This window comes from Gobio gobio (genome assembly GCF_949357685.1).
Source record: "Gobio gobio genome assembly, chromosome: 9".
Taxonomy (NCBI): domain Eukaryota; kingdom Metazoa; phylum Chordata; class Actinopteri; order Cypriniformes; family Gobionidae; genus Gobio; species Gobio gobio.
In genome coordinates, this window is record NC_137115.1 from 25487226 (window position 1) to 25514869 (window position 27644).

At 38.3% G+C, this 27644-nt stretch overlaps 1 protein-coding gene across 1 annotated transcript; it reads left to right on the forward strand.

The window, feature by feature from the left end:
* Positions 1–1178: 1178 nt before the first annotated feature.
* Positions 1179–26714, forward strand: LOC307131361 (uncharacterized protein). Its single transcript, XM_079824967.1, has 10 exons — positions 1179–1431; positions 21086–21276; positions 21600–21720; positions 21861–21967; positions 22055–22117; positions 22414–22497; positions 22629–22766; positions 22971–23191; positions 23583–23742; positions 26542–26714. The coding sequence occupies exons 2-10, from the start codon at positions 21087–21089 to the stop codon at positions 26676–26678; spliced, it is 1221 nt and encodes a 406-aa protein (XP_079681093.1). The 5' UTR covers positions 1179–1431; position 21086; the 3' UTR covers positions 26679–26714.
* Positions 26715–27644: the final 930 nt, after the last annotated feature.

The following is a 27644-nucleotide window of genomic DNA, read 5'->3' on the forward strand; positions in this document are numbered from 1 at the left end:
GTTTAATAAATTGTTACATTTTTTGTGTTTTGTAGATTCAGTTATAAACTATTTACAAGTTATTAGATAATGATATACGAGTCATTTACAAATCATGACTATACGATCATAAATTACTATTAAGTAATATGCTAACGATTTACAAATGTGTCGTAAGTTATTTTAAAAAAAATAGCATATCATAAAATAATCAAACAGATCCTTAGTAAATGGTTATTAAGTTACTAGTTAATATATTATGAATCACTGAAATGTAAACGTACCATTATCTCAATAAACAATTGTTAATCATGAACACAAATGATGATCAAACCATTAGTAAATGATGAGTATATAATTTATTGATGCATCGTTAAGTTGTAAGCTGGTCTGTTCAAACCAACACGTTCTCACTCCTATTCGTCACATATTGACACTTGGTCAGTTCATATTTCTCATTCAAATGATACACCTGACTCTTTAGCATGACGCAATCGGTCACAGAGCCAATGGCATTTTACAATCAAAGCTGACATAATGACGCAATTGTTCACGAGACATACGACAGCCAATGCTGTCAAAGCTGACGTAACGTTTCTTCCGGAGGCAAATTTTAAAATGTGTTCATGATCTTCGGCGGATAGACTCGACGCTGCTGATCGCTTTTGGGGATTTACTTCACACAAACCAATCCTTTGGCCTCGGGACACTTGGAATAAGTACTTTTTGAATAAATTGTGTCTGCAGTCGTATCTGCCTGTTATATCCTGTGTTTTATAATACACAAACGGGTAGGTTTAGTGAAGGGGATGGGTTACATGTTCAAAACGTGTCTGAATACCGTAAATAAAAAAGAAAATAAATGTAAAATTATGCTGGGAACTGACCAAGCGTCAATATGTGACGAATAGGAGTTAAATGCTTACAGTAATCAGATGATTTACCTATTTACACATTCACCCAACAGGAAAATTGAATTGAATTTTCACATGTAACTTACATTTGTTGTAGCAATCAGGGGATGCAGAAAGGTGTGACACTGTCACATAAGAGACATGTTTTATCTGCTCTATTTAATTCAATGATATGTATAAAAGAGTTTTAATTGGTTTACATGTTTTCTAAGTCCATTTTATTCCTCTTACCATCTTAAGTGTGTATATGTCTTTAAGTAGTTAAGGGTTGGCCTTTTATGTGACCAGTCACATGACAGGAAGGAGGAAATGCATTGGTATAAAGAGAGCAGCATGAGAAACAAACAAGGGGGAAAAAAAGATCACTAACAGACACTAAATAGTACTTTCTGGATTGTGGAGTTTCCAACCTGTGGACTCACCTTTTCAGACACAACTGCACACGTTTGGATTATCTTTTTCTTGGGTTGTGTATATACACTGGAGGATACTCACATTGGGACGTGACAGCACACTAGGAAGCTTGGACTGTTTTAGGGTATGGTACATTGGACTCTTTTAGCAGCCTTAGTTTTCCTGGTTTTACTGTGTTGTTTTAAAGTCTCAGGTGAGCTTTGTAAATACACCATTTCTAATTAATCTCATCTCTGGTCCATGTCTCATTCTTTTAACACCTAAATATATCTCACACAGTAAAATCTGACCCCATTTCAAATATTGTAACCCACCCACTTGGGCTGAACGTTACAAAGGGTTGAAAATGCCTTTAATACACATACAGATAATTTGTAACGGGTAAGAAAGATCTACGAATGATGTGCAAGACATTTACAAATGATGAATAGTCTACACTTTAGTTTAGGGGACGCAGAAAGTGTTGTAAATGCCTTGTATACACATACAGATAATTTGTAACAGGTAAGAAAGATCTACGAATGATGTGCAAGACATTTACAAATGATGAATAGTCTACACTTTAGATTAGGGGATGCAGAAAGTGTTGTAAATGTCTTACACATACAGATCATTTGTAACGGGTAACAAAGCTTTGTAAATGATTCATTCATGCGTTTACAACATCATCTATAACAGTGTTGAACACTTTGTAGTGTGTACTTTAATGTAAATGCTGACAGCTGTCTTCTCTGACACACATGGAGTTTTTAACGTGCACCTGATGTGAGCTTCAGTGGAGGGTAAAACCACATTATCACTAGATCCCACACAGAACACAAGTAAACACTGTTTGACATGTAAACACTGTCAACTGCACTGTTGAGTGAAAGGATTTAACTTAACATACTGCAATCCCCTGGCTTTAAGTCATTTTAAAATGTTTATTTATTTGACAACTTGTAATTTATTCTTTAAAAAAAAATAGCTTTAGCATAATTGCATTTTTGTGGGTTTGAACAGACTAGCTTACAACTTTAACGATGCATCAATAAATTATATACTCATCATTTAGTAATTTGATCATCATTTGTGTTCATGATTAACAATTGTTTATTGATATAATGGTACGTTGACATTTCAGTGATTAATAATATATGAACTAGTAACTTAATAACCATTTACTAAGGATCTATTTGATTATTTTATGATATGCTATTTTTTTTAAAGAGAACTTAAGGCAGATTTGTAAATCGTTAGCATATTACTTAATAATCATTTATGATAGTATAGTCATGATTTGTTTATCATTATCTAATAACTTGTAAATAATTTATAACTGAATCTACAAAACATACAAAAAAATGTAACATCATTTATTAAACATTTATGAAATGCATAGTCATGTTTTGTAAATTATTAGTTCATCATTAACTAATCAATTGTAAATTACTTATAACTGAATCTACAAAACATACATAAAATAATTAACATTTCCCTTATTAATCATTTATGAACGCATAGTCATGTTTCGTAAATGATTAGTTAATCATTAACTAATCACTTGTAAATGACTTGGGTAACAGAATTTACAAAACATACATAAAATGTTAGCATATCACTTGATAATTATTTATGAATGTTTTGTAAATGATTAGTTCATCATTAACTAACCACATATAAATTACTTACAACTGAACGTTATTATAAAGTGTTACCAATTAAGGCCTCAAAACACACAATAGATATGTGTTCACAAGACTTTTGAATAATGGGTGTATTTGCATAGAGTTTTTTCTTTAAACTGATGTGAGAATAATTGAGCCTACTCATTCACATAAAACAATATATTCCTTTACAATTTGTAAGACAGTTTTTTTCACAAAGCCAATATGCGAGGAGGCGTGATAGTTAATGAATAATGCTGGAGATCACCTGAGAGGACAAAATAACATAATTGCCTGCATAATGAGCTGAATAATGAATGAGCTTCAGGTAGGCCTATGTGACAGAGAGCAACAGAGAAAAGGAAATATATTTTTTTGTAGTTTATTTTATTTGGAATGTATTCAACAAAGGTCTTTAAATGATCAAAATATTTGACTACACTGCAAAAATGCTCTTCTTATTTGGTATTTTTTCTTGTTTCCAGTCCAAATATTTAAAATTCTTAAATCAAGATTAATTTACTAGATAAGTAAAAAATTCTGCGGGGAAAATCAAAATGAAGTGAGTTTTTGCTTAAAACAATCTATATTATCTGCCACAACAATTTATGATTTATTAAACTATAATTTATGATTTATTACACCAATTTATTAAAACACAACAATTCATGCGATTAAAACCATGTTTTTACTCCAAACTTACTTTATATCACAAGTCAAATGTTTTAAATTACCTTATGTGATATCATTTGGCTTCGGATCAAAAAATCAGACCGAAAATATATCATTTTACAATATTCTGCATAATTATAAAAGCTCGAATATAATTGCATTATAAATATAATCATTATAATATAATTATGAAAACACCCAACATGGTATAAATAACACAGATATGCCATATATTGTCGCGATTGTGTGTTTATTATCTTCAAACGTGTCTTATCTGCATGTTATAGCGATTTCTGGAAGCTGTTTATGTCAGGGAGAATGTCACATGGTATCTTCTTTGTCTACTATATATGGACTACATGTGCACGGAGCACCCTCCGGCTGCCAGTATGAACTGAAAACACAACACAACAGAGTATCCAGCGCTCATGATTACATCTGCGCATTTTGGGTAAAGATTGAATAAATAACACTTCTCTGTATAGAAATTTGACACAGACATATGAGAATCTATCAATATTTCTCATCATCTGCACACTTTTGAACTAAAAGCCCTGAGGGATGTTGTTTTGTCGTGAGTCTTCATGACGCGAATAGAGGACTTTTTTACGAATGAGAGCAGCTGACCCTCATATTACAATCTAAGGTACCGACGCGGTTTTCAAATTCATAACTCCTGACACATATTAACAAATAACGGTCACTATATGACTTTGAGAATAAATCAGAGGACAAAAATGGAAGCTTGAGTCTTAGATCTTTTTAATGATGTATAGTTTGTCAAGGTAATTACTTACATCTGACAGTAATTTTTAGCTAATTTAAACAAAAAAAGCTTCAGTGCGTCCTCGCACAGGTTTTTGCGTTTAATATTCACAGATGCTTACAGAGTAAACTTAGCCTACTTACACACAGCTGTGGAATCCGTTGCTTTCAGAAATGAACAGCTTTTCATGATGTGTGATGTGTGGGCGTCGAGTCCGGAGCCTCAGTATTTGAATCTCAGTAGAACGCGCACTCCGTGGGTGTGGTCGCATTAGTGTATAATGAGCCGCTCAGGAACGACTGACATCTCTCTGCTTTTAAACAGATTACATAAACACAGAATATTTGTTTTTGATTTGGTTTACATTGTTTAAAACCTGACATTTCAACGTTTCTTTAGACATATGTCTCATATTTGTGAGACAAGTATTCACTAAGTAAAACGTGTGGGGAAAAAATTATTAAAGAATGGCAACAGGTGGGACCAAGAAATAAAAGGAAGACATTTATACTCAATTAAAAAAAGATTTGGCACAGTGGAAAATAAGGGAGGAAACAGGAGAGAAGAAACTATTGTAACCAGCATAAGAATAGGGCATAATACATTAAATGGACTGCATTTTATATAGCGCTTTTAACAGACCAATTGCCATCCAAAGCGCTTTACACATTGCCTCACATTCACCCATTTACATACCGACGGCGGTGTCAGCCATGCAAGGCACCATCCAGCTCGTCGGGAGCAGCTGGGGTTAGGTGTCTTGCTCAAGGACACCTCGACACTTGGTCAGGTGGAACCAAGGATCAAACCACCAACCTTCCGGTTTGTAGCCAACCTACATGAACCACTGAGCCACTGCAGCCCCGTGCACTCTTCATATAATGGGGAAACATCCTACTGGGTTTTGTGACCAGTGCCAATTACCTGAGACTGTAGAAAATGTGCTTATTAATTGTTCAAAATATGAATTACAGAGGACAGATATGAAAAAACATGGAAAAAATAGGACTAACAGGACATGGAGTAAAGAGTATAATGGAATGCAGTAGGAGTGAAAAAGGAATTAAATATTTGATTTGCTTTCTGACTAAAACGGGACTAATGACAAGAATATGATGACTAAAGTATATGGGAAATAACTAGAACCAGAAGATGGGAGTAATGCAGCGTTAAGGATGCAAGTTGCCTTTAAAACCCAACAACGAAGAAGAAGTGTCACAAGAGTTACGTGAGATTTCTGTCGAGACACATCTCTGTGTGACAAGGCTCTCAAGTCTCACGCAATGGGCGTGAGACACACGCATTTCAACCCGCTCACACGCCACACCTTGTATTTCTCACCCAGAGAAATTTCCAGGATAATGCCCACCAAGTTGCGCTGCTATTAAGAGGAATCAAGTGAATTCCACATAGAGTTCAGAAGGCCCTGCCACGCACCAGCCAATCAAACAAAAAATATAGCTACCGAACAGCCAATCAGAAAATAGCATTGCTGTATCCGGGTAAGATTTAGATATTTCTGCAACAACAACGTTTACATTCTGCCACCTACTGGTGGTTTAGTTTAATGTTTTCTTTCCAACATTTCTTATTTGTATATTAAAAAATATTTAAAACAATCTCATAACATTTTTTCAGTGTAAATTTGATTGGCAACAGCCCTACAGTGTCTTATTCTAATTTAATTTATAGATCAAATTTAAGAATATAAAATGAAAGCTGAAGCATAGCCTATATTTAATAAGATTATGGGAAAATGCCCTTCATAATAGGTAAAAATATAAAAAATATGCAGATCTCAACGCTGATTGAACACTGGAGAGACAATTTCTTCAGAATAAATTATATTTACAACACAGTAAATTCTGAATATATATATATATATATATATATATATATATATATATATATATATATATATATATATATATATATATATATATATATATAGACTCACCTAAAGGATTATTAGGAACACCATACTAATACAGTGTTTGATCCCCTTTCGCCTTCAGAACTGTTTTAATTCTATGTGGCATTGATTCAACAAGGTGTTGAAAGCATTCTTTAGAAATGTTGGCCCATATTGATAGGATAGCATCTTGCAGTTGATGGAGATTTGTGGGATGCACATCCAGGGCACGGAGCTCCCATTCTACCACATCCCAGAGATGCTCTATTGGGTTGAGATCTGGTGACTGTGGGGGCCATTTTAGTACTGGGAAATCATTGTCATGTTCAAGAAACCAATTTGAAATGATTGGAGCTTTGTGACATGGTGCATTATCCTGCTGGAAGTAGCCATCAGAGGATGGGTACATGGTGGTCACTAAGGGATGGACATGGTCAGAAACAATGCTCAGGTAGGCCGTGGCATTTAAACGATGCCCAATTGGCCCTAAGGGGCCTAAAGTGTGCCAAGACAACATCCCCCACACCATCACACCACCACCACCAACCTGCACAGTGGTAACAAGGCATGATGGATCCATGTTCTTATTCTGTTTATGCCAAATTCTGACTCTACCATCTGAATGTCTCAACAGAAATCGAGACTCATCAAACCAGGCAACATTTTTCCAGTCTTCAGCTGTCCAATTTTGGTGAGCTTGTGCAAATTGTAGCCTCTTTTTCCTATTTGTAGTGGAGATGAGTGGTACCCGGTGGGGTCTTCTGCTGTTGTAGCCCATCTGCCTCAAGGTTGTGCGTGTTGTGGCTTCACAAATGCTTTGCTGCATACCTCGGTTGTAATGAGTGGTTGTATCAGTCAAAGTTGCTCTTCTATCAGCTTGAATCAGTCGGCCCATTCTCCTCTGACCTCTAGCATCAACAAGGCATTTTAGCCCACAGGACTGCCGCATACTGGATGTTTTTCCCTTTTCACACCAATCTTTGTAAACCTAGAAATGGTTGTGCGTGAAAATCCCAGTAACTGAGCAGATTGTGAAATACTCAGACCGGCCCGTCTGGCACCAACAACCATGCCATGCTCAAAATTGCTTAAATCACCTTTCTTTTCCATTCTGACATTCAGTTTGGAGTTCAGGAGATTGTCTTGACCAGGACCACACCCCTAAATGCATTGAAGCAACTGCCATGTGATTGGTTGATTAGATAATTGCATTAATGAGAAATTGAACAGGTGTTACTAATAATCCTTTAGGTGAGTGTATATTCCAAATTATTACGACATCTTTGAAATAGATAAATGCAAGAATTAATGATATGTGCACACACACACACACAGAGAGAAATGTTGAATTAAATAAAAAAATATATTATTATTTATACAATTTTTTCAGATCAGAACCTCGTCCCCACCCAAACCCTTGCTGCCGTCGCCAAAATATCACTCTGAACTCAGTTCAAAACTTAAGAGCCCTGGTGTGGGGGAATTAAATCAATGGTTTACGAAGCGTTACGGTTACGGTTTACGAAGCGTAAACCGTATTAGGCTCGAGATGATTACTCAATGCCTTTAATTGCTCATTGTTGCAGTTGGTCTAACCCTCCCAGCCATGTTGGCATGTCTTGTCTTCTTGTTTGCGCTTGGCCCCGTTAATGGCTGCTCGCAGCTATATTTATTAATATTATTATTAGGGGTTCAAGCACGAAGTGCTGAAACCCTATTGTAATTGTAAATTTTCCCATGATGCATCATTCTCCATCTAAAACTGATCGAGCAGACCAAACCTTAAGTCGTAGAGACATATCGACTACCAGCGTCACCGAGGCATGCCCCGACCGGCCTGACGGGGGCGCTACAGTGAGCAAAAGTACGAAATGGCTCATAAATCCTAAAACGTTCGGCGTGGGCTCAAGTGTCTTATATCCTTGGAATCCTTGGCTCAAGGCGGACAACGTGCATGCCTCGGATTGGCCCGTCACCCTGGGAAAAAGTCAGGTATTTTGGCTTTTTCCAAAAACGTACTTTTGCGAAATAGTCCTAGGTTTTTGGCCCGACCGGAACCAAACCAGCGCAGCAAGATTCTCTGGAGTCTGAATGTCAAAAGTTATCAAAAAAAGTGCAAATTTGTGTTCACGGTCCCTAAGGGCCGCCAAAAAGTTTGAGGTGGGAGGAGCCACTTTTACTTCATTGGCCATAACTCGTCAACGGAACGAGATATTTTCACCAAACTCAGCATGCTTATGTAAGAGCTCATTTTGTGGCCGCGTGAAAAAGGACGCAGCGACTGGCCACTTGGTGGCGCTATAAAGGTTAAAAAGGGGTCAAAATGATGTATTTCAATGGAAAATCCCATTATATGGCTGAAAGCGGCCCTCTTCCGGCCTGATTTGCATACAGCTTCACCAAATCGGGCATGCACATGCGTCACGTGATCCCAAAGAAGCTTGCAACTGGTATGGCCATTAATGGTGGTTTAACTCTTATGAAGGTGAAAAAATGCTCTACATTATCCTACATTAAACTGACCATTAAATGACTGAAAAAGGGTCTGCTCTGCGCAAAACTTCACCAAATTAGCTGAGCATGTGCGCCATATTATTCTAAAGAAGCGTGCAAACTTTTGTGGAGATCGAGCCACCAGAAGAGGTACTACAGCTTAAAAGGTTTAAAAAAAAACACAGCATTTCCATGATAAATGAGCTGGAAATGCAAAAATCGACCTTTGACCTCTCCGATGCTCATGTCAAAACGCTTGAAAATCAAGTTCTCAGACCCTATAGTTTATTTTCTATAGGCTTTTTTATGCCCTTTTTATGCCCTTCTTATTAGGGGTTCAAGCACGAAGTGCTGAAACCCTATTGTAATTGTAAATTTTCCCATGATGCATCATTCTCCATCTAAAACTGATCGGGCAGACCAAACCGTAAGTCGTAGAGACATGAAACTTTCAGGGCTGGTAGTACTCACAACGACTACCAGCGTCACTGAGGCACGCCCCGATCGGCCTGACGGGGGCGCTACAGTGAGCAAAAGTACAAAATGGCTCATAAATCCTAAACCGTTCGGCGTGGGCTCAAGTGTCTTATATCCTTGGAATCCGTGACTCAAGGTGGACAATGTGCATGCCTCGGATTGGCTCTTCCTTCATGCGCCAATTTCGAGAATTTTTTTTTTTTTTTTTTAAAACCTACTTTTGTGAACTACTCCCATAATTTTTCCCTGATTGGAACCAAACCACTGTAGAAATGTTTTTTGGAGAGAGACTATTAATAATTATGAAAAAAATTAAATTTTTCGATTCATGGTTGCTAAGGGGAATGAAAAAGATCAATGTGTCGGGGGCCACTTTTACTAAAATGACTATAACTTGTGAACGGAACAAGATATTTTCACAAAATTCGGGTCACATGTCTATGACCTCAAAGTTTGGTCACTTGAAAAATATTTTGATAATTGGCCACTTGGTGGCGCTGTAAGAGGAAAAAATGTCATGAAAATGGCTATAACCTCACCCAATCATTAATCAGATAATAAGTGGCATGCAGTGTCTTTGTCCAGGCTGCCATGAAAGTCTATGAGAACATTGGCGTATCTCAAAAAACACAGTTTGCATATCGGCACAATGCCTTGAAGGAGCCTAAGAAGTTTCAAGCCAGTGTTTTTCACGGGAGTCATCTCCTTTGACTCCTGAATCCTTGCCGAGTCCAACGATACCAAACATGGAAGGTTTTGCCTTATGGTTTTTGTAACAGTGTAATTTAGCACTTACAAAACTATTGCGATTATCCTCGAAACTGCTAGTCCAATTGAAACAAAACCACCAGAGGAAATATGATAACATCGGTCAATAGCTAAACAATAACATCCAAATGTCAAAACTATAATAGGAAGTGAAATCTAATCAGTGTTGCCCATTAGACATTTTTATACTCTCATAAATATACTGTAAGTGTCTATAACAGGGTGTCCAATCCTGCTCCTGGAGGGCCACTCTCCTGCAGAGTTTAGCTCCAACCCCAATTCAACACACCTGTACCAGCTAATCAAGGTCTTATTTGGCATGCTAGAAACTTTCAGACAATAAAAAAAAAAAAAAAAAAAAAAATTCCTCAGTAAATTGGCTCTAAATGGTCTTTTTTTCATCCATGATCTTAGTTTATTTATTTATTTGGATCCCCATTAGCCAATACCTAGGCAGTGGCTACTCTACCTGAGGTCCCAACAAGTAAAAAATACATCCACAACTGAGGTACCAACAAGTAAAAAATACATCCACAACAATAAAGTCAATGAAACATACAAACCCAAAATATCAACAATTTACTATTGTGCCATTAAATGAAGAGCTCTTTTCCAAAACGCGATAAACGCCATTTAAAAAAAAAAATGAGTTTATCATGTCATTTTGCTGTGTACTGAACCTATTCACTGCTCCATCAACATTTCATGCCAAATCGCTATATTTCCTTGTTTAAAATGTACTGCAAGATGCAGTTTCTTTCCAAAGCGCGATAAACGCCGAACCTATTTTTAGCCTAAACACGATATATCCTCTCGACGAATCAGAATTCGATGAGCGTACTACGTAATCCAACAGGGCGGCACTCTGAACAGCTGTTTGTTTACGTTCATTCATTCATAAAAATGAGTGCTTTAAACTCTGATAACACTTTTGATGGCCTTGATGAGCAAGTGAGACCTACACCTGGGGGTAGAAAACGCAGACTGGACAAAGAAAATCACAAAAAACAACAAAAAAAGAAGTTTCGTCACTCAGGTAGCGCGTTGATAACAACAGTGGGATGTCAACACAAAGCTGCTGCCAAAGGTTTCTGTCAGGCCGAGAGGCTGTCGCCGGACGATCTGAGGATAAATTTCAATTATTTTTATGAAAAACCAAACAAGGTTGACCAGGATCACACCATACTTCATCTCATGGACATCACGCAAGTGACAAGGAAGCGTCCGAAAGTCCAGGACCATAAGCACGCTAGCATACACACACTCGCATTCACTCACACACACACGCATGTTTGTTTTTGTGAAATGTGAGGACATTCCATAGGCGTAATGGTTTTTATACCGTACAAACCGTATTTTCTATCCCCTTACACTGCCCCTGTCCCTAAACCTAACCCTCACAGGAGACTGTGCAGTTCACTTTCAGTGAAAAAAACCTTGTTCTGTATGATTTATAAGCATTTTGAAAAGTGAGGACATGGGGAACGTCCTCATATTTCACCCTCTTTTTGTAATACCTATGTCATACCCATGTCATTATACAGATTTGTGTCCTGATATTTCACAAAAACATGCCCACACTCGCATTCACTCACACACACACACACACACACACACACACACACACACACACACACACACACACACACACACACACACACACACACACACTCGCATTCACTCACACACACACACACACACACACACACACACACACACACACACACACACACACACACACGCATACACACACACACGCATACACACACACACACACACACACTCGCATTCACACACACACACACACACACACACACACACACACACACACACACACACACACACACACACACACACGCATACACTCACTCACACACACACTCGCATTCACTCACGCTCACTCTCACACACACACACACACACACACACACACACGCATACACACTCACTCACACACACTCGCATTCACTTTGTTAAGGCTGCAAAAAAGAGAGATGTGCTGGCACTATTAGGAGCAATAGGTGTGTCTGATGCTGTGAGGGCTTTTTATGATGATGCACTTTATCAGGTGACTGATAATGCAGGCCTGGCTCTCATACACACACACTATGTGATTTAAAAAAATGTATAGCAGACAATGGTCCTACTGTTTTACAGGTTAGACACTTTACTGTATGCACTATTAAATGCATTGTTGAATATTGAATATAATAATTAGTTTTTTTCATGCATATGTAGTGGACAAGTTGGTCCTATTTGTTACAGGTTTTACACTTTACTAAAAATGACTGTATTTTTATGTGTATTATATGTTTTATATTTAGATGTATATTATATGTTTTATATTTATATTGAATATGTATTACAACATAACTTATTGTTATCATTATTATCAATAATTTATATTAATTTATGAGTCCCTGATTATATGTTGCATGTTCTCTTGTTGTTGTTTAAAAAAAAAAAGACAAACCATAAATAAATAAAAAAATTGATGGATTTATAGCGTTTTGAAAAAAAATGAATGGATTTATAGCGTTTTGAAAAAAAATTTAATTAACTTTGAATTTATCATCAACAATATTGTTGTTTGATTTAATAATCATTGTTCAACATGTTCAGACTGAGCCAAAAAAAAAAAACATTTTAACAGGATAAATTGAATATTCACAAAATGTGTGGGTCTAGGTAAAAAAAAACAATTTTCCTGAAAACTATTGAAATGGATTTATAGCGTTTTGGAAAAGAGCTCCTCAAATGTTCCTTAAAAGATTTTGTACAACTTATTTTATTTTTATGACTGGTGTTGAAATTATGACTAGTACTACTATATAAAAGTTGATATTACAGGACATTAGGAACTCTCTACAAATTATTTCTTATAAAACAAAGCAGAGAGACAATCTGAAATTATCTTTAATAATCTGAAGTAGTTATTCTAATCTGGCTTTGGTGAGTGACATTTCAGATATTACTCTGATTTATGGATCACCAAAATGCTTTTAGTTTTTGTCAAGTTTACAACCAAATTATTATTCTGTACCTACTTTGACCAATTGTAATTCCTCATCCAAAGCAGTAGACGACTGCTTAATTGATGTTGCAGTTTAATAAAATGTTGTTTCGTCTGCATACATGACTGTGCACACTTTAAAACAAGAGGAAGTTTATTGGTAAAATAGAAAATAGTAATGGTCCTAAACAACTTCCTTGAGGAACACCACATTCAACTCTTTCACATCTGAAAAACGTCCAATATAAAATACACAATGTCCCCTATTAAACAGATAACTTTTAAACCAATGTACAGTATGAAAAGTAATTGTAAAATAAAATCTAACAATACTGTACCTAATTTATTTTCATCAATCTGTGCTAAGCAATCGTCTGTCATCTGTGTTAATGCTGTTCCTGTTGAGTTTCCTTCTCAATGTGCATGCTGAAAATTGTTAAACACTTACATTTGCTCACAAACTATTGTTTCCAATACTTTGCTAAGAACCATTAGCAAACTTATTTATCATATTTACGTTCACTTATTTTAATGTAACATAAAACATTATTTTCTTTTTCCTATTAATTTTCCTTACTTAAATTCTTAATTTGCAATTGACCTCCCAATCCTCCTTGCTCCCAGTTCTGTTGGCTGTACCCTTTGAATCTCTTATATGATCATTTATAAGTTACTTTTGGTTTTTGAAAGGGGTTACATGCTTGCTAAATAAAACATAATATCTTTTTATGCATTTGTGCTTAAACTGCTTGAACCCCGATAAATGCTGCTTGCAGCTTTAATTATTATTATTATATTTTACAGAAAAACATAAATCATTAGAAAGGTCTAAGGTTTTATAATAAAATATTAAATTATGATAAAAAAAATCTGTGACTGTAATGTCTTAATTTTTGTCAGGAAATCGTATGTAATCACTGAGAAAGAAAAAAGCATTGTACACTTCTCTACACCTCAAATCTATCACTGTACAGAATAAATAATAGGCCTATAATTTCTGCCTCATTCTGTGATGTGAAGCACATCAGATCACAAAAGTAAGTTATTTCAAACACTCGATTAAATGTTCTCTTTTGTTGGACAACAGTTTTGTAAATGCTTCTCATTACAAGGTTGGAAAGATGTTTGGCTGTGGCACATGTTGCTTTTTCTATTGCACATTAAGGGGGCTTTCACACTTGTCACCGTGGTCACCCTGGTGCACTTGTTCATCTTCGTACATCATCAAAAATTGTTTTTTATTAATTTGGTGCTATTATGCGCAGCTGAGTAAACGGCACTTAGTTTTACTGTATGTGCGTTGCATGAAATTAATTTGTTGCCCTGATTGCACGCACTGTATGCGTGAATACACTCATATCCAAGGTAAATAATCAACACTATCATCCCTTACATGTGTTTTATTGAAGTAAATACATTGTAAAATGCTAAAACACATATGTAGGTTCCTTTTCTTCCTGAACAAGTGTGTATCCAAGTCCGTGTTGCTTTTACATTCACGTGAATCGTGGCACAGTTCGAGTGCCACCGAGCTCATACCACCTCTCACAGATTCGGCACCCCGGTGCGCATTGAGCCCCGCATGACAGCTTATTTTACATTAGCAATTTTTCATGCGAACCGTGCCCCTTTTCGAACTAAACTGCCAATGACTCAATCTCACAGTGCTTGCAGAGATAGAGCAGCATTTACTGGGAACCAATCTATCCGCTTGGAACACTGCTGCGCTTTACCTGCACATACATTTATTTAAAAATTGAAGCCTTTGAGATTTCATAATCTCACAAAGACAAATAGCGATTTTGGTTGTATTTCAGTCAATCGTGCAACCCTAGATTAACCTCACACAAGCTCAAAACAAATTCCCACTTCACACAAACAAGCACTGCATCACATGCTCAACTGTATCTAACGTGTGCTACTGGGGTAAATGCATTAATCGCACAGACTGATTTCTTTGTAGCACGTGCAACATACTGTATATGTCGCACTGTACAGCCCTGGTAATAAGTGTACAATGAATATACATTATTATCCCTTAAATGTCACCCTAGTCTTGTCTGAATTTGTTTGTTCGTCTTTGGCTCAAGCTTCACGTTATTATTTCCCAGACATAGTTTTAGTATTGAGGTCAAAGTCCACTTGCCTTGTGTTCGCAGATTTTAAGTGTTTCCCCCTATTACAGCAACTTTCTTCTTGCATGTTCTGCAGACAGGGTGGCCATCTTCGATTAAGTTTCCCCTCAGGACTTTTGTAAAAGCCAAAATATGACCACAGCTCAGATTTGGTCCTTTTAGAAGGCTGAAAAATCTCCCGCCACTGTCCCTGCCTTCTGTCATTCTTTCTCATTCAAAAAACAACACCTGCGCGCTGCGCCTGCACCAGACTGGCGCTGACTGGGCAGGATTTAGCGCAAGTTTTCAAAATCATGATAATCAAACGCGGTTTTAATTAAATTTTAAACAATATTACTAACCGTCAGTACATTTTATCGTGGTTTATCGTGAATCGTTCCATCTCTAATTGCGACACCACTAATCACTACACAAGAGGACTAGCTAATGTTACCCTGAAGAGGACAGCAACTTAGTAAGTAGTGAAATATGTTTTCCATTGTTTATCATGAGCAGTTTCTGAACTTAATCACCCGTTGTTTAAATCGCTTAGCTAGTGTATATTTAGAATAGAAAGCACAGCGCACCTTGCAGCATAGCTACCCACACAGCAGGAGACTCCTATGCGGATCCGCTTTCAAGTCGCCAAACCCGCGTGACTGTCACATTCGTTTTGGCGCCGCCCAGCGGACCAGCTCCGCCTCTGGGCGGCTCCGTAAATTCTACTGTCAGACAGCGGGTCCTGAGCGGACCCATATCGGATGCTCGGACGCGGACGCGCCTTTACTGCAACGGTTGAACTACAGAACGTCACCAAGAGCCGATCAGTCGAGAATATTTTTGCTGCGACACGGTTGTGCTGAACCCTCTTTTGAGTAAGTATTGATTTGTTGATATATTGCGACATTCACAGTAAACATTGTTTTTTTTATCACTGTATACTAATGATTGTAATGACGTTGTTTGATATTAGGACAACTTTAGAATGTTCACTCGTGGATAATGGTTTAGCTCTAGCTTCTAGCTAACTTAGCTGTATATTTTTAAAGTTTGCATTTCGCCAATTTTGGTCTCGTGTGTGTGTCTGCCATCCTCTTTATAATGAAAATTAAGTTTCGGCATTTTAATCACTGTTTGAGTCGCTTCAGACAACTAATGCCGCTCATTTGAACGTCAAAAGTGCGGGCTTCTGCTAGTTAACGTTATACCGTCTACATTGAAACCATACCTTATGAATATAAACTTTTCTTGTGTCATCTGGGGTCTGATAAACAGTAACGTTAAGTTAAATTAATCAAATTCAGTGTCCACAATGCTGTTTTCCAATAAACTGTAACTTTAGCCGTCATATTTCACGGGACCCGTGTGCGCGGATTTCATGTCACGGCTTTCGTCGCTGTTTGTCACTTTGTCTATAGGCAAATATATTATAATATTGTATACAATATACTGTTGTTAATTTGGCTGCCATGACTTCGCGAGTACGACGTCTTTGTCACTGTTCCAGTTGCTAAAGAGGGAGCGGATGACATTTCGCTTGAGTTCAGTAGAACAGTCATCTCTGCAGAGTGTAATTACGACTTTATGACTTTTCATAAACAGCTGAAGGAGCAGCGGTGCGACACCTAATGACTTTTATATTAATTACATTTATTCATATAGCAGACGCTTTTATTCAAAGTGACTTACAAATGAGTAAAATAAAAACAGTTAAACTAACAGTACAACAATATGCAAGTGTTACGACCCTAATTAAATTTGTGTTCCGAGAGTTGTCATATTACGCTATGGGAAAACTCCTTTTCTCGAGAATATTGAAGCCAAATTTTATGTGACTTTTATGTGAGTTGCACAGCAGACACAGATGAGCGTCTATAGCGGTCATTGGCTGTGCTGCAGCAACTGCACGAACCTATGGCAAGGCGTCTCAGACACTTTAACCAATCAGGGCACTTTCCGCCCTGGCACGTCAGAGCCTGCCTAAATGGGCGTAGCTTATGGCTATTGAGAATGAGGAGATTCGTCATGGTCGCTTGCTGTCACGTGACAAATTGGGCGGAGTCTGAGCCAGTCCACCATTCTGGGATGCCGCGCTATCGGTTGCCAGGGGCAACATTGTAAGAGCGATACAGAGATCATCACGGCGTTTAAGCGGAGAAATTACGAGAAAACTTAGAAGAAATGGAGAAGAAGAGGTCTCTTACAGGGAGAAACTTACTTCCAGCGGTATGTTAGAGAAGCTGGCTGATATCAAAAACGTTGACCTACGAGCTGCCACGGCAGAACTCCGAACTCTTTACCACTTTGCACTGAAATATTTCTATACATATATTTCCTGTGCATATTCTGAATAATAAATAAATATACCTCCCCACTATCCTGCAGCAGTCCAGTGCTCGTCCTCATTAGCAGTGTTTTTCTCTTACTGATCATATTTTATACCGGTTGAATTTACATTTTTAAATGAATTTGACTAAAAATTAAAATGATCGTTTGTGTGCGCTGGTGCTTTTATTCCAGCCTTCTTAAGTAGAATGAATGCTCGGTACGTGCCTTAAATGAATGTAACGTTAACAATGTTAAATATTGAATTAATCTTAAACAGTAATGCACACAGTAGAGGAAAATGACAGTCAACTAGGCCTACCTTAAATATTAATTAAGCGTTTTGGGCATAAACATGTTTATAACATACAGTAAAATGACTAAAATGATATTTGGGGGCGGGGCACTGTGTCGTGAGAATCAATTGAGAATGAGGAGATGTCCTCACGACACAGCGCCCCGCCCCCAAATATCACGGCATCCTCCCCCTTCCGCCATTTTGGGGGTATGCCCGCCAGGTAATGGACAATATGATTACGTCATACTAGGCATTTCTTTCTATATATATATATATATATATATATATATATATATATATATATATATATATATATATAATTATTTAACAAACTTGTACACATTCATAAATTATATTTATACAGGTACAAATTCATAATTTAAAATGTAGCTTAATGTTTGTTTTTTGTATCATGTCTATGATCTTCGTTACATAATTTATATTTGATAAACCTTTTTTAATAAAATAATTACTAATAGAAGTATGCCTAGTTTATTTAAATAAGTAAAAAAATATATATAAATTGATATAATAACTTATTTGCCTGGCTAAAAGCGGTATCCACCTCCGACTTCTGGTTATTAACAGCAGATTAGAACATTTCTCTGTTCTTGTCTAGTATGTAGCAATGAAACAGACAACACCGCAATTCAACAATATATTTATTTAAATACAACATTAGAAACAATGATCAATTTTACACACCTGATAGCAACCTGTCTTTCTTGAAATTTCTCTTTTAGAACAAAAATGAATAGAAAGACTTTGCCTGTCTCCTTATCAACCGTAAGGCGAAGGACACGTGTAGACGTTCAAAAAAGGCTTCATCAAATTAGGACTGACATGACTGACATGACTGATATGACTGATATGGACATGACAGGAATAGGGGCAGATGACAGAGTTCTTTCTGAGAACACTGCCCCACCCTCTTCAGCTGCACATGCAATGCCAGAGGTGCAAGTCTTTACTGAAGAGGTCATGGAATTGGAAGCAGATTTTGATGATGTGTATTGTGATGGGGATGGGACATCAGGTTCGGATTCTGAAAATGATGATGACCTAACATCACTTTCCGATAACATTGCCAACTGGGCAGTGAGTTTTGGCATTTCCCTTGTTGCCCTGACTGCACTGTTGAGTATACTCCATATAACCCATCCCAATCTGCCAAAGGATGGTAGGACACTTCTCAAGACAAAAACGCATTATGCTATTCAGGAGAAGGCTGGGGGGAACTACCATCACTTTGGCATCCTTTCCTCCTTGAAGGCCACTATAAGCAAATATGCCAAAACACTGGCAGAGGGCATGACATTGGGGCTGCAGATTAATATAAATGGTCTACCTTTATTTAAAAGTTCCACTGTACAGCTGTGGCCCATCCTTGGATTACTGGTTACCGTCCCCATGAAGGAACCTGTTGTCATTGGGGCCTACTGTGGACCGAAAAAACCTAGTTCGGCCACAGAGTTCCTATCTGATTTTGTCAGTGAACTACAGGAGCTAGAGGCTGGGTTTTGCATTGGAGAAAAGAACCTTAAAATGAAGCTCCACACGGTAATCTGTGATGCCCCTGCACGGGCCTTTGTAAAAAAAACAAAGGCCCATAATGCTTACCATGGGTGCGATAAGTGCCTAAACCCAGGGCAATACCAGAATCGGCGTATGACGTTCCCTGGATCAGAGCACCCCCAGAGAACTGACATGTCATTCAATCTGAAGGTTGATGAACTACACCACCATGAGGGGCCACATCCATTTAAAAATGTGAAGGTTGGCATGGTATCGCAGTTTCCCTTGGATTATATGCATCTAGTGTGTTTGGGCATTGTAAGGAAACTGCTCCAGACCTGGCTCCGGGGTCCCTTAACAGTAAGACTCCCGGCATTAATAGTAGACAGGATGTCAGGCAAACTCCAGTCAATGAGGTCCTACGTGCCAATTGAGTTTGCCAGGAGACCACGGTCGCTTAGGGAGTTGGACCGTTGGAAGGCGACTGAATTCCGACAGTTCTTACTGTACACTGGCCTGTGGTGCTGGCAGGATTCCTGGACCGGAACATGTACCACAATTTCATGCTCCTGTCAACTGCTATATCTATTTTGGTAAGCCCTGAACATCTCAACCTTGTTGACTATGCTGGACAAATGCTACAATCTTTTGTAAATCATTTTGGTGAGCTGTATGGGACAGACCAGATTGTGTACAATGTCCACTGCCTGGTCCACCTGGCAGACGAGGTGAAGAGGCATGGCTGTCTGGATTCTTTTTCAGCATTCCCATATGAGAACCACCTTGGGAAAATAAAAAAACTCATTAGAAAACCTGAGTTCCCTTTAGCTCAACTCATTCGGCGCCTTTCGGAGGTTACAGCTACCAAATTGGATGCTGATGCAGACATTACACTGAAAAGGGAGCATTTTGTGGGCCCAGTTGTTGTTGGCATGGGAGTTAATGCGCAATATGGGGAAATGCGTGATGAAAGGTGGACCATCAAATTAACAACAGGGGACAACATGTTTCTGGTGGGGGATAAAGTCTGCCTTATCAAAAACATTATCCAAAACGATAATGGTGTGTACGCCATTTACACTGAATTTTCCCAGAAGTCTCCATTCTATACCTACCCCTTCAGCTCCGACAGAATGAACATATTTGTCGTACATGATGCATCTGACGAGCTGAAGTCGGTTGAAGTGTCAGCGCTGCGACAGAAATGTGTAGCCTTGCCATACAGGGATGGTTTCGTGGCCATACCCCTCCTCCACTAAATAAAAAAACCCCCACACAAATCAGTTCAATCAATCAGTTTAAACAATCAGTTCAAGTTAAAAACTCTAATAATATAGTTGACTACTGACTATGACTTCCATTACTCTGTCTGGATGAATATTTGCTGTAAGTATTTAACAAAGTTGGTAATTTTCCATACACTACACCCATAATTTCACATTTTCAAAATATGAGATGACATATTATCCCGCAAAATGCCAGGGGAAATTATATTTTATGCTGAATTTAACATGCAATTTGATACATGTCCCACCTTTCTCAATACCATGGACTGTACATAGTCCACTAAATTATTAGCATTATGCAATGACTTTTTTTTTTTGAGATTATGAAACAACACCCCAACCCATTCTGCCAAAAAAAATGCAATAGTACCCTACTTTACAGTTGTGTTGAAGTTCTACCTAACCTATACACTGTACACTTGTGCATGCTTTAGTCCATGTTATTCCTTTTTGATGATTAATATATACCCCTTTTCTTTCTTTCTACATTAAGGATGCCTTTTCATCTAATTGAATTCCAAGCGAGCAAGGACATTGCTGTTGTGCCACATGACTGGTATGATGATGAGATGGTGTACTGGCCCAACTTTAAGAGCACTGAACGTGTGAAAAGGGCAGCTGCTAACATGGAAAAGCATGAGCCAAACTGGCCAAAATATGATATAAAGGTCGTCAGAACTTGTGGTAAGCCAATTCATAAAATTCTTGTTTAAAAATAATTTCAAGGTTGTTTCTCCTTCTGCTTAGAATAACGTATTATTTATATGTTCTGAAAATGCCCATGAAATTGTCTTTGCCTTGCATTGTTTAAAATATTCCATTTATATCTACTTATGCTATTCTTGGTCAGGTCTCTTTTGTAAGAGATATTTTGTGTTCTCAATGAGACCAACCTGGTTAAATAAAGATGATAATAATTATTATAATCATCATCAATAATAATAATACTCTGTGCAGCTCTACAGCAAATTTGAAACTCATGTTCATTTTAACATATTCAATTTTAGACAACTACAAAGACGCAATTAGGCTGATGAATCAATATCAGACCGGCTGCAACACCTCTGAGCTACAGTCTGATGCAGAGCAGGAGGGTGAGCTGCCAGAAAAAAGATTCAGGAAGCCAGTGTAAGTGTGTTCTGTTTTGTTTTTATGTTTCTACAGTAATAGGAAGGTTCTTTTCCGCAGTAAAAAATAGACCAGAGATGCTTATACTATGTATATTTGGCAATTTTGGGATTGCAATAACCATAGTGGTTACTTAACAGCCATCGTTTTGGGGACTCTGATGAGAGTGAAGAAGAAAATGGTGACTTTGCATCTCTGAGGATGCCTGGTGTATCAGTTGAAGCCTCAAGCCAATTGCACTGGCAGAGTAAGGAATAATCTCTTAACATCGAAATAACAAATCATAATATTAATAATAGAGATATGGTTAAAATTCTTGTATCCATTCCTTCAGCTCCACCATCTCACCGAGTGCCAGGCAGCAGAGTAACTACTCAACCTGGAGAAAACTGTCTAGGTAAACACTGTTCTGCGAAATAATATTGAATACAATGGCCCCATCTATATTAACACAGCAATGGTCACTCTGTTTCAAATCAATAGATTACATCTGCATTACCATCTCAGATTTTCAATGTCAATCCATTCATGAGTTTGAAATAGGTAGAATACCAAAATGTTGAAACATAAATTCATGTTCAGCATGACCAGAGATTTTTTTGTTTGCCATTGTTTGGCCCTTTAGCTTGCACGCCTTGCAGCCTATCATGGTTAACAGATCACAGCCATTTAATACCAATTTCTCTCCCTTAGCACCTGACCATGGGGCAGGACAGCAAAACCCTTCACCACCTCAACTCCTTGCACCCGCATTTAACATGCGCAGAGTTACTCAAGGTATGGACTGATTTCTGAAATATTAGTGAATAGAAAGGCCCCATGTGTATTATTAGTCATGGTTAACAGATTACTACCATTTAATAAAAAATGTCCCCCTCTCACACACCGCCCACCTCACTATGGATCAGGAACAGCAGTCCCTCCACAACTTCCTCCACCCCCCGCACCAGCCCTCAACATGCGGCAAACAGAGGAAGCCTGTTCAAGCCTGACATATAGACCAACATGGCGAGGGGGCAGAATGGCTAATACCATTCCCTGCTCTGGTGAGCAATAACTGACAAATACTGGAGGGTCATTCTGTGCCAAAGATTTAGGAAAAAACTCCCACAGCCATCACATATTTTCTTCAAACCTTGACAATAACTTTTGTCTTTAACTAATGTCAGTATTATGAGTAATGAGGATAAACATTGAAACGTGATATTTGAATACACTACATTTTAGCTATATTTCATGTCTGTCAACAGCGGCTGAGGTCCACATCCTTAGCCTGCTAGAAACAATTAAGCAACAACAGGACCAGCTTGTGGCAAAAGTCAACTACCTCACCAGCAGGCTGAACAGCACCCCGGGGCCAGATGTTGAGATGCCTGAAAATATCCAGTTTCCCCTGGAACATTTGGAGGCAGTGGAGGCATTTGAAATCTTTTTAAAAGAACCATCAAATGGCCCAGCTCGACAGAAAGTGGTGAGTTTTCTTATTTAATATGAATGGTGCCATTAGGTTTATTGATTGTTCATGATTATTGCAAATATTCTATTGAAGCAGTGGTAAGCTTCTGTCTGTGAGCGACAATCTCACTGGTTTGACATTGTGTGTAAAGGTGGCACGGGTCCATGAGGGTGTGATCCAAGTACATGTTCAATTCAACTGCAGTACCCACCATTCAACCTTAGGAGGAGCACATAGACGTTTTTACCCCATATATTGTAAAATTAAAACACTTAATACCCAACTGTCAAAAAGTTACTTGAATCAATGAACAGCACTAATAAAGCCCCATTCTTACAGACCATTAACTAAAAAAAGTTGGTTTAGTGTTTAGTTACCCTTTAAAAAAGATGTCTTTGACTTTTAGATTTCTTCTTTGGCCACGATTGGAGGCCAGGATGTGAAGAGGGTGACCTGGAACATCCTGGGCAGGATCTTCACAGATGAGGTGTCTCATCAGATCAACTGGAAGGGTGTTAATAACAAAAAGTCCTTCAGTAGGATGACAACAAAGACCTTGCTTTTCAGTAAGTATATAATTCAAAGTAATATTAAATATGTTGAAAGTCAATAGTTTGTAATTGTTAGGTTAGCCTTAAATGTGCTATCAGCGATCCCGGTTGGCGTAACCTCTTGTTGATGTTTGAATTATTATCAAACAAAACAGAGGCTAGCTAGACCCTCCCTCCTCCTCATCCGTGCAATAACCCCCCGGTGATTGGCTGGAACAGTCTGTTATGTTTTGTGATACGGGTCAATCTGTTTGTTGCTCAGTTTGTTTGAGCTGCGTTTGTGGAGACTAGGCTGTCTGCAGAGACAGCCCCCATAAGGGGAGGAGCTAGCGTGGAAAAATCCCACAGTCAAAAGGGGCGTGGCTTAAAGGGCAATAAACCTGTCAATTTTTAATGGGTGGTGCCCTCTACTCTCTCTAAAGTGTTACCCTTTTTGGTAACTCAAAATCAAACATAGTTTGACCATGACTCCCTGAGCAGCTGATGGCTACTTTGCATATGCAAATGTTCAATCAGGTAGCCCTATGCCTGATGTTATGTTTAACACAATGCAATAGTTAGCGCCTCAGTGAAAACCGGACACGGTCACTTATTTTAGTAGGGAAAATAGGCTACTAAAAATATTCCTGTTAACTATCAGGCAGTGCAATAATGATAATAATAAAAAGCCTACCTTTTTGACATGCAGTAGATCTTCAAAATTGCTGTGGGATCCCCTCTGCTGTGAGTCTCCCTCTTTCTGATTCCTTCAGTTTGTCGCTGGCACTGTAAACGGTGTTGACCATAGGTGTACTTCTAGAAAGTGGAGATGCCAACTTCTGGCACAATCTTGGGCGAAACAGTTGCGTACCTGCACTTGTGCGTAAAAACGCAACTACGATCGAAGTTTAGGGATTGGAATCACAGTGGGTTGTCATGTCATGAGAAACGGGCAACAGGCCCATCATGTTATCAAAGTAAATGCATGCAAACGTATTGGCTGCCTGGTGGTTGCGATAGCTTTGCTCGTGTACATTTGTCTTGGATCTATATAATAATAATAATAATAATACACACTGATTGAATGCAGTTTCGTTAGATTTGTGTTTGTTGTAAATTACCATTTTAATTTAGTGTTGATTTTGGAATGGTTAACCTAACACTAAGGTCTCTGCTGCAACATATAGCTTGAATTTTAAGTCGCTTTGAATAAAAGCATCAGCTAAATGACTAAATGTAATGTAATGTTAACCAGGGCTGTAGTGGAGACTAAACACAAGTAAATGGAGTTTACCCACGGCTCAAATGTCAGAAATAGAGTTTATCCACCTGTTTATGTAATGTAAAGTTAAGAGTTTACCTCCAAATAGAATGTTATAGGACCCTAAAAAACTTAAAAACATTACAAAACCACACTGATTTAAAAATTCTGCCTCGAAGCCTCGTTAAATTCCTATGACGCGCACTATACGCGCAGGAACTGATTCACACGGACCGCTGTTCAATGTTCAGGAAGCACACCATAGCGTGATACATTTTGAATTTAGTTTAGATTCTAGATGCCCATAATCACTATAGTAACTGCATGTTTTACACAGTTTATGTAAGTTGATTACCGTTCTTATAGCTGCCACACACACACACACACGGCGCGCGCAAGCCCGAAGCCAGATCGCTTTCACTTTCGTCCTCTTGTCAAGTAAATGCTTTTAAAGCCTTGCCAGTTTGAACATTGAAGCGATTGTGCACTATTCAAAAACAACAATACGGAAAACTTCTCCATTCAGTGCTCAGCTTTTTTCTGTGACACCGACAGCAGAGCCGTGTCGCGTCTCTGACAACGTGAAGGCAGACCACTTTTCACGTGAAGATCACGCGCGGAGAGCAGCGCAGAAACGCAGTGTCAACGCCGTCCTGTGACTAAAGTAAAGTCACTAAAGTAGCTCAGAAACTCAACTCAACCGTTATAGGCATACATTTGAATACCTTTGAAGTAAGTACAAACCACAGCTTCATAATGAATAGAGACGGAATGAGTAATTCACACACACAATCACTCTCTCATTAATGCATTCAAATAAATGTAATGTAGGTCTACTACTCACTTTTTGCATTTGTTGGAAAAAATCCAACTTTAATAGTAGAAAATCAGTAACACACACACGCATGCACCCTCCTCTCTCTCGCGCCAGTCAGACCAATCGTGGCAATGCATCACATATGCTTAAACTTTTATGTCGCCACGCAACAATAATTTCAGCATTCACTGTATACACCGGGACGTGATGTTGACGCGATTTTTCGAACGGATGCTTCACCTAAAATGCACGGCTATGCAAGTGATGCAAGCCAAATGCAGCGTTCTATTGAAAATTAATGTATGTATACAGTACCAAATTGCAATGAAGCCTCACGCACACACACACACACACACACACACAGGTTGCTAGGTTACCATAGCAAATAGGCTCACCACAGAAATGATATATTATTTGTTAGTAGCCTAATGGTAAATGCTGCACGTGTAGAAATCTACATAAAAGATATTTACTTTGATGTCAGGGTTAGATTACAGCATGAAACCTGTTGTGCATATTAATAAATTAAATTGCTTTTCCTCTTCATTTTCGTTATGCATTATTTGTTTTGGTTGTTTAAAAACAAAAAATTTTATCCGATTAATTGATCGATTAAGTGCTAGATTAATCGATTACAAAAAAAATCGATAGCTGCAGCCCTACTTAATACCTATCTCATATATTGTATTGTGTAAGCATACGTGGCTTTGGACGCTACATACCATAAACATAAACATATCTGTCTGTTTGATTACAGGTGCTGTGAGGAAAAACACAGTGACACGGTCAGCCACGGATGCGGAGGTCACCAAGCATGCTATCAGGTGGTTCAACCTGGCGGCAGATCGGGCAACGAGGAGACGTGTCCCGCCTCCATCCACACAAACTGAGTGATAAAGTCTGTTTTAAAAATAAAACAAATTTTTATTGAACCTCTTGTTGTTCACTCACTTTCTGATATTTTAGCTGTGCATAGTGCAGCATTTCATTGAAGTTGTAGCCTAATAGATAAAATATTTTATGTTTGCACCAACCTAGGCCTATAAAGCATTAAATTAGGTTTTGACCACAAAATGAATGTAGATTAGCCTAGCCAACATACTTAACAAAAACTGAATAGGCTTTAACCAATAACTTTTCACTAATGTAAATGTCAATTTTATATTTCCATTGAGTAGTGATTACTTTTGTACAGTAAATGTATGTCTTGTATTGAAACTTTTCTGTTAGGGCTTACAATATTGTTGGGTTAAAAATACAAGGCAATGCAGATTTAAGCTTAAGGTCTATATTGCTGTAGTAACCTATAGGCTTAGTGATAGTTTTGGTTTTATCCTATAGTTTAGTTTATTCTATTTTATCCTATAGCAAGAACAGAAGGAATTTTAAAAATGAGATAAACGGGTTCAAAACGGACCCAGGCCAGATGAGCCACTATTTTTGAGTCCGTTGCGGGTCCGCGGCGGATGTATGTATCAATTTGAGGGTCCCAAACGCACCCGCCGTGGAGGTATAGGGTTTTAATCGCGGATGCGGAGTGGAGGCAGCGCGTAGCCACGGCGGGTCCGCGATCCGCCTTCGTTGCGGATCCGTCACTGCGCGCAAGTGGATTCCGATACTGATCCGTTTCGCGGGTCCGTTCCGGAAGCCGCGACACCTCCGCGACCGATCCGCCGCGGAGTCCTTTTGCTGTGTGGGTAACTGACTCCTCTTCAGTAACTTCTCCATCATGCGATCCTTCATCTCTGGATGTGAAATAATCCATTATAACATTGTTTAAGGCACTGACATCACCAGGGTTGAGCAGATTGAAGCGAGAGAGATAATTTAAGCGATCAGCTACTTCAGACTGTGTTGTTC

Coding starts and splice junctions, on each gene's coding strand:
- LOC307131361 (XM_079824967.1), top strand. CDS start 21,087: ATGCCTTTTCATCTAATTGAATTCCAAGCGAGCAAGGACATTGCTGTT. Junction 21,968..22,054: donor AAGCCAATTGCACTGGCAGA/GTAAGGAATAAT, acceptor CCATTCCTTCAG/CTCCACCATCTCACCGAGTG. Junction 23,192..23,582: donor GCCCAGCTCGACAGAAAGTG/GTGAGTTTTCTT, acceptor TTTGACTTTTAG/ATTTCTTCTTTGGCCACGAT.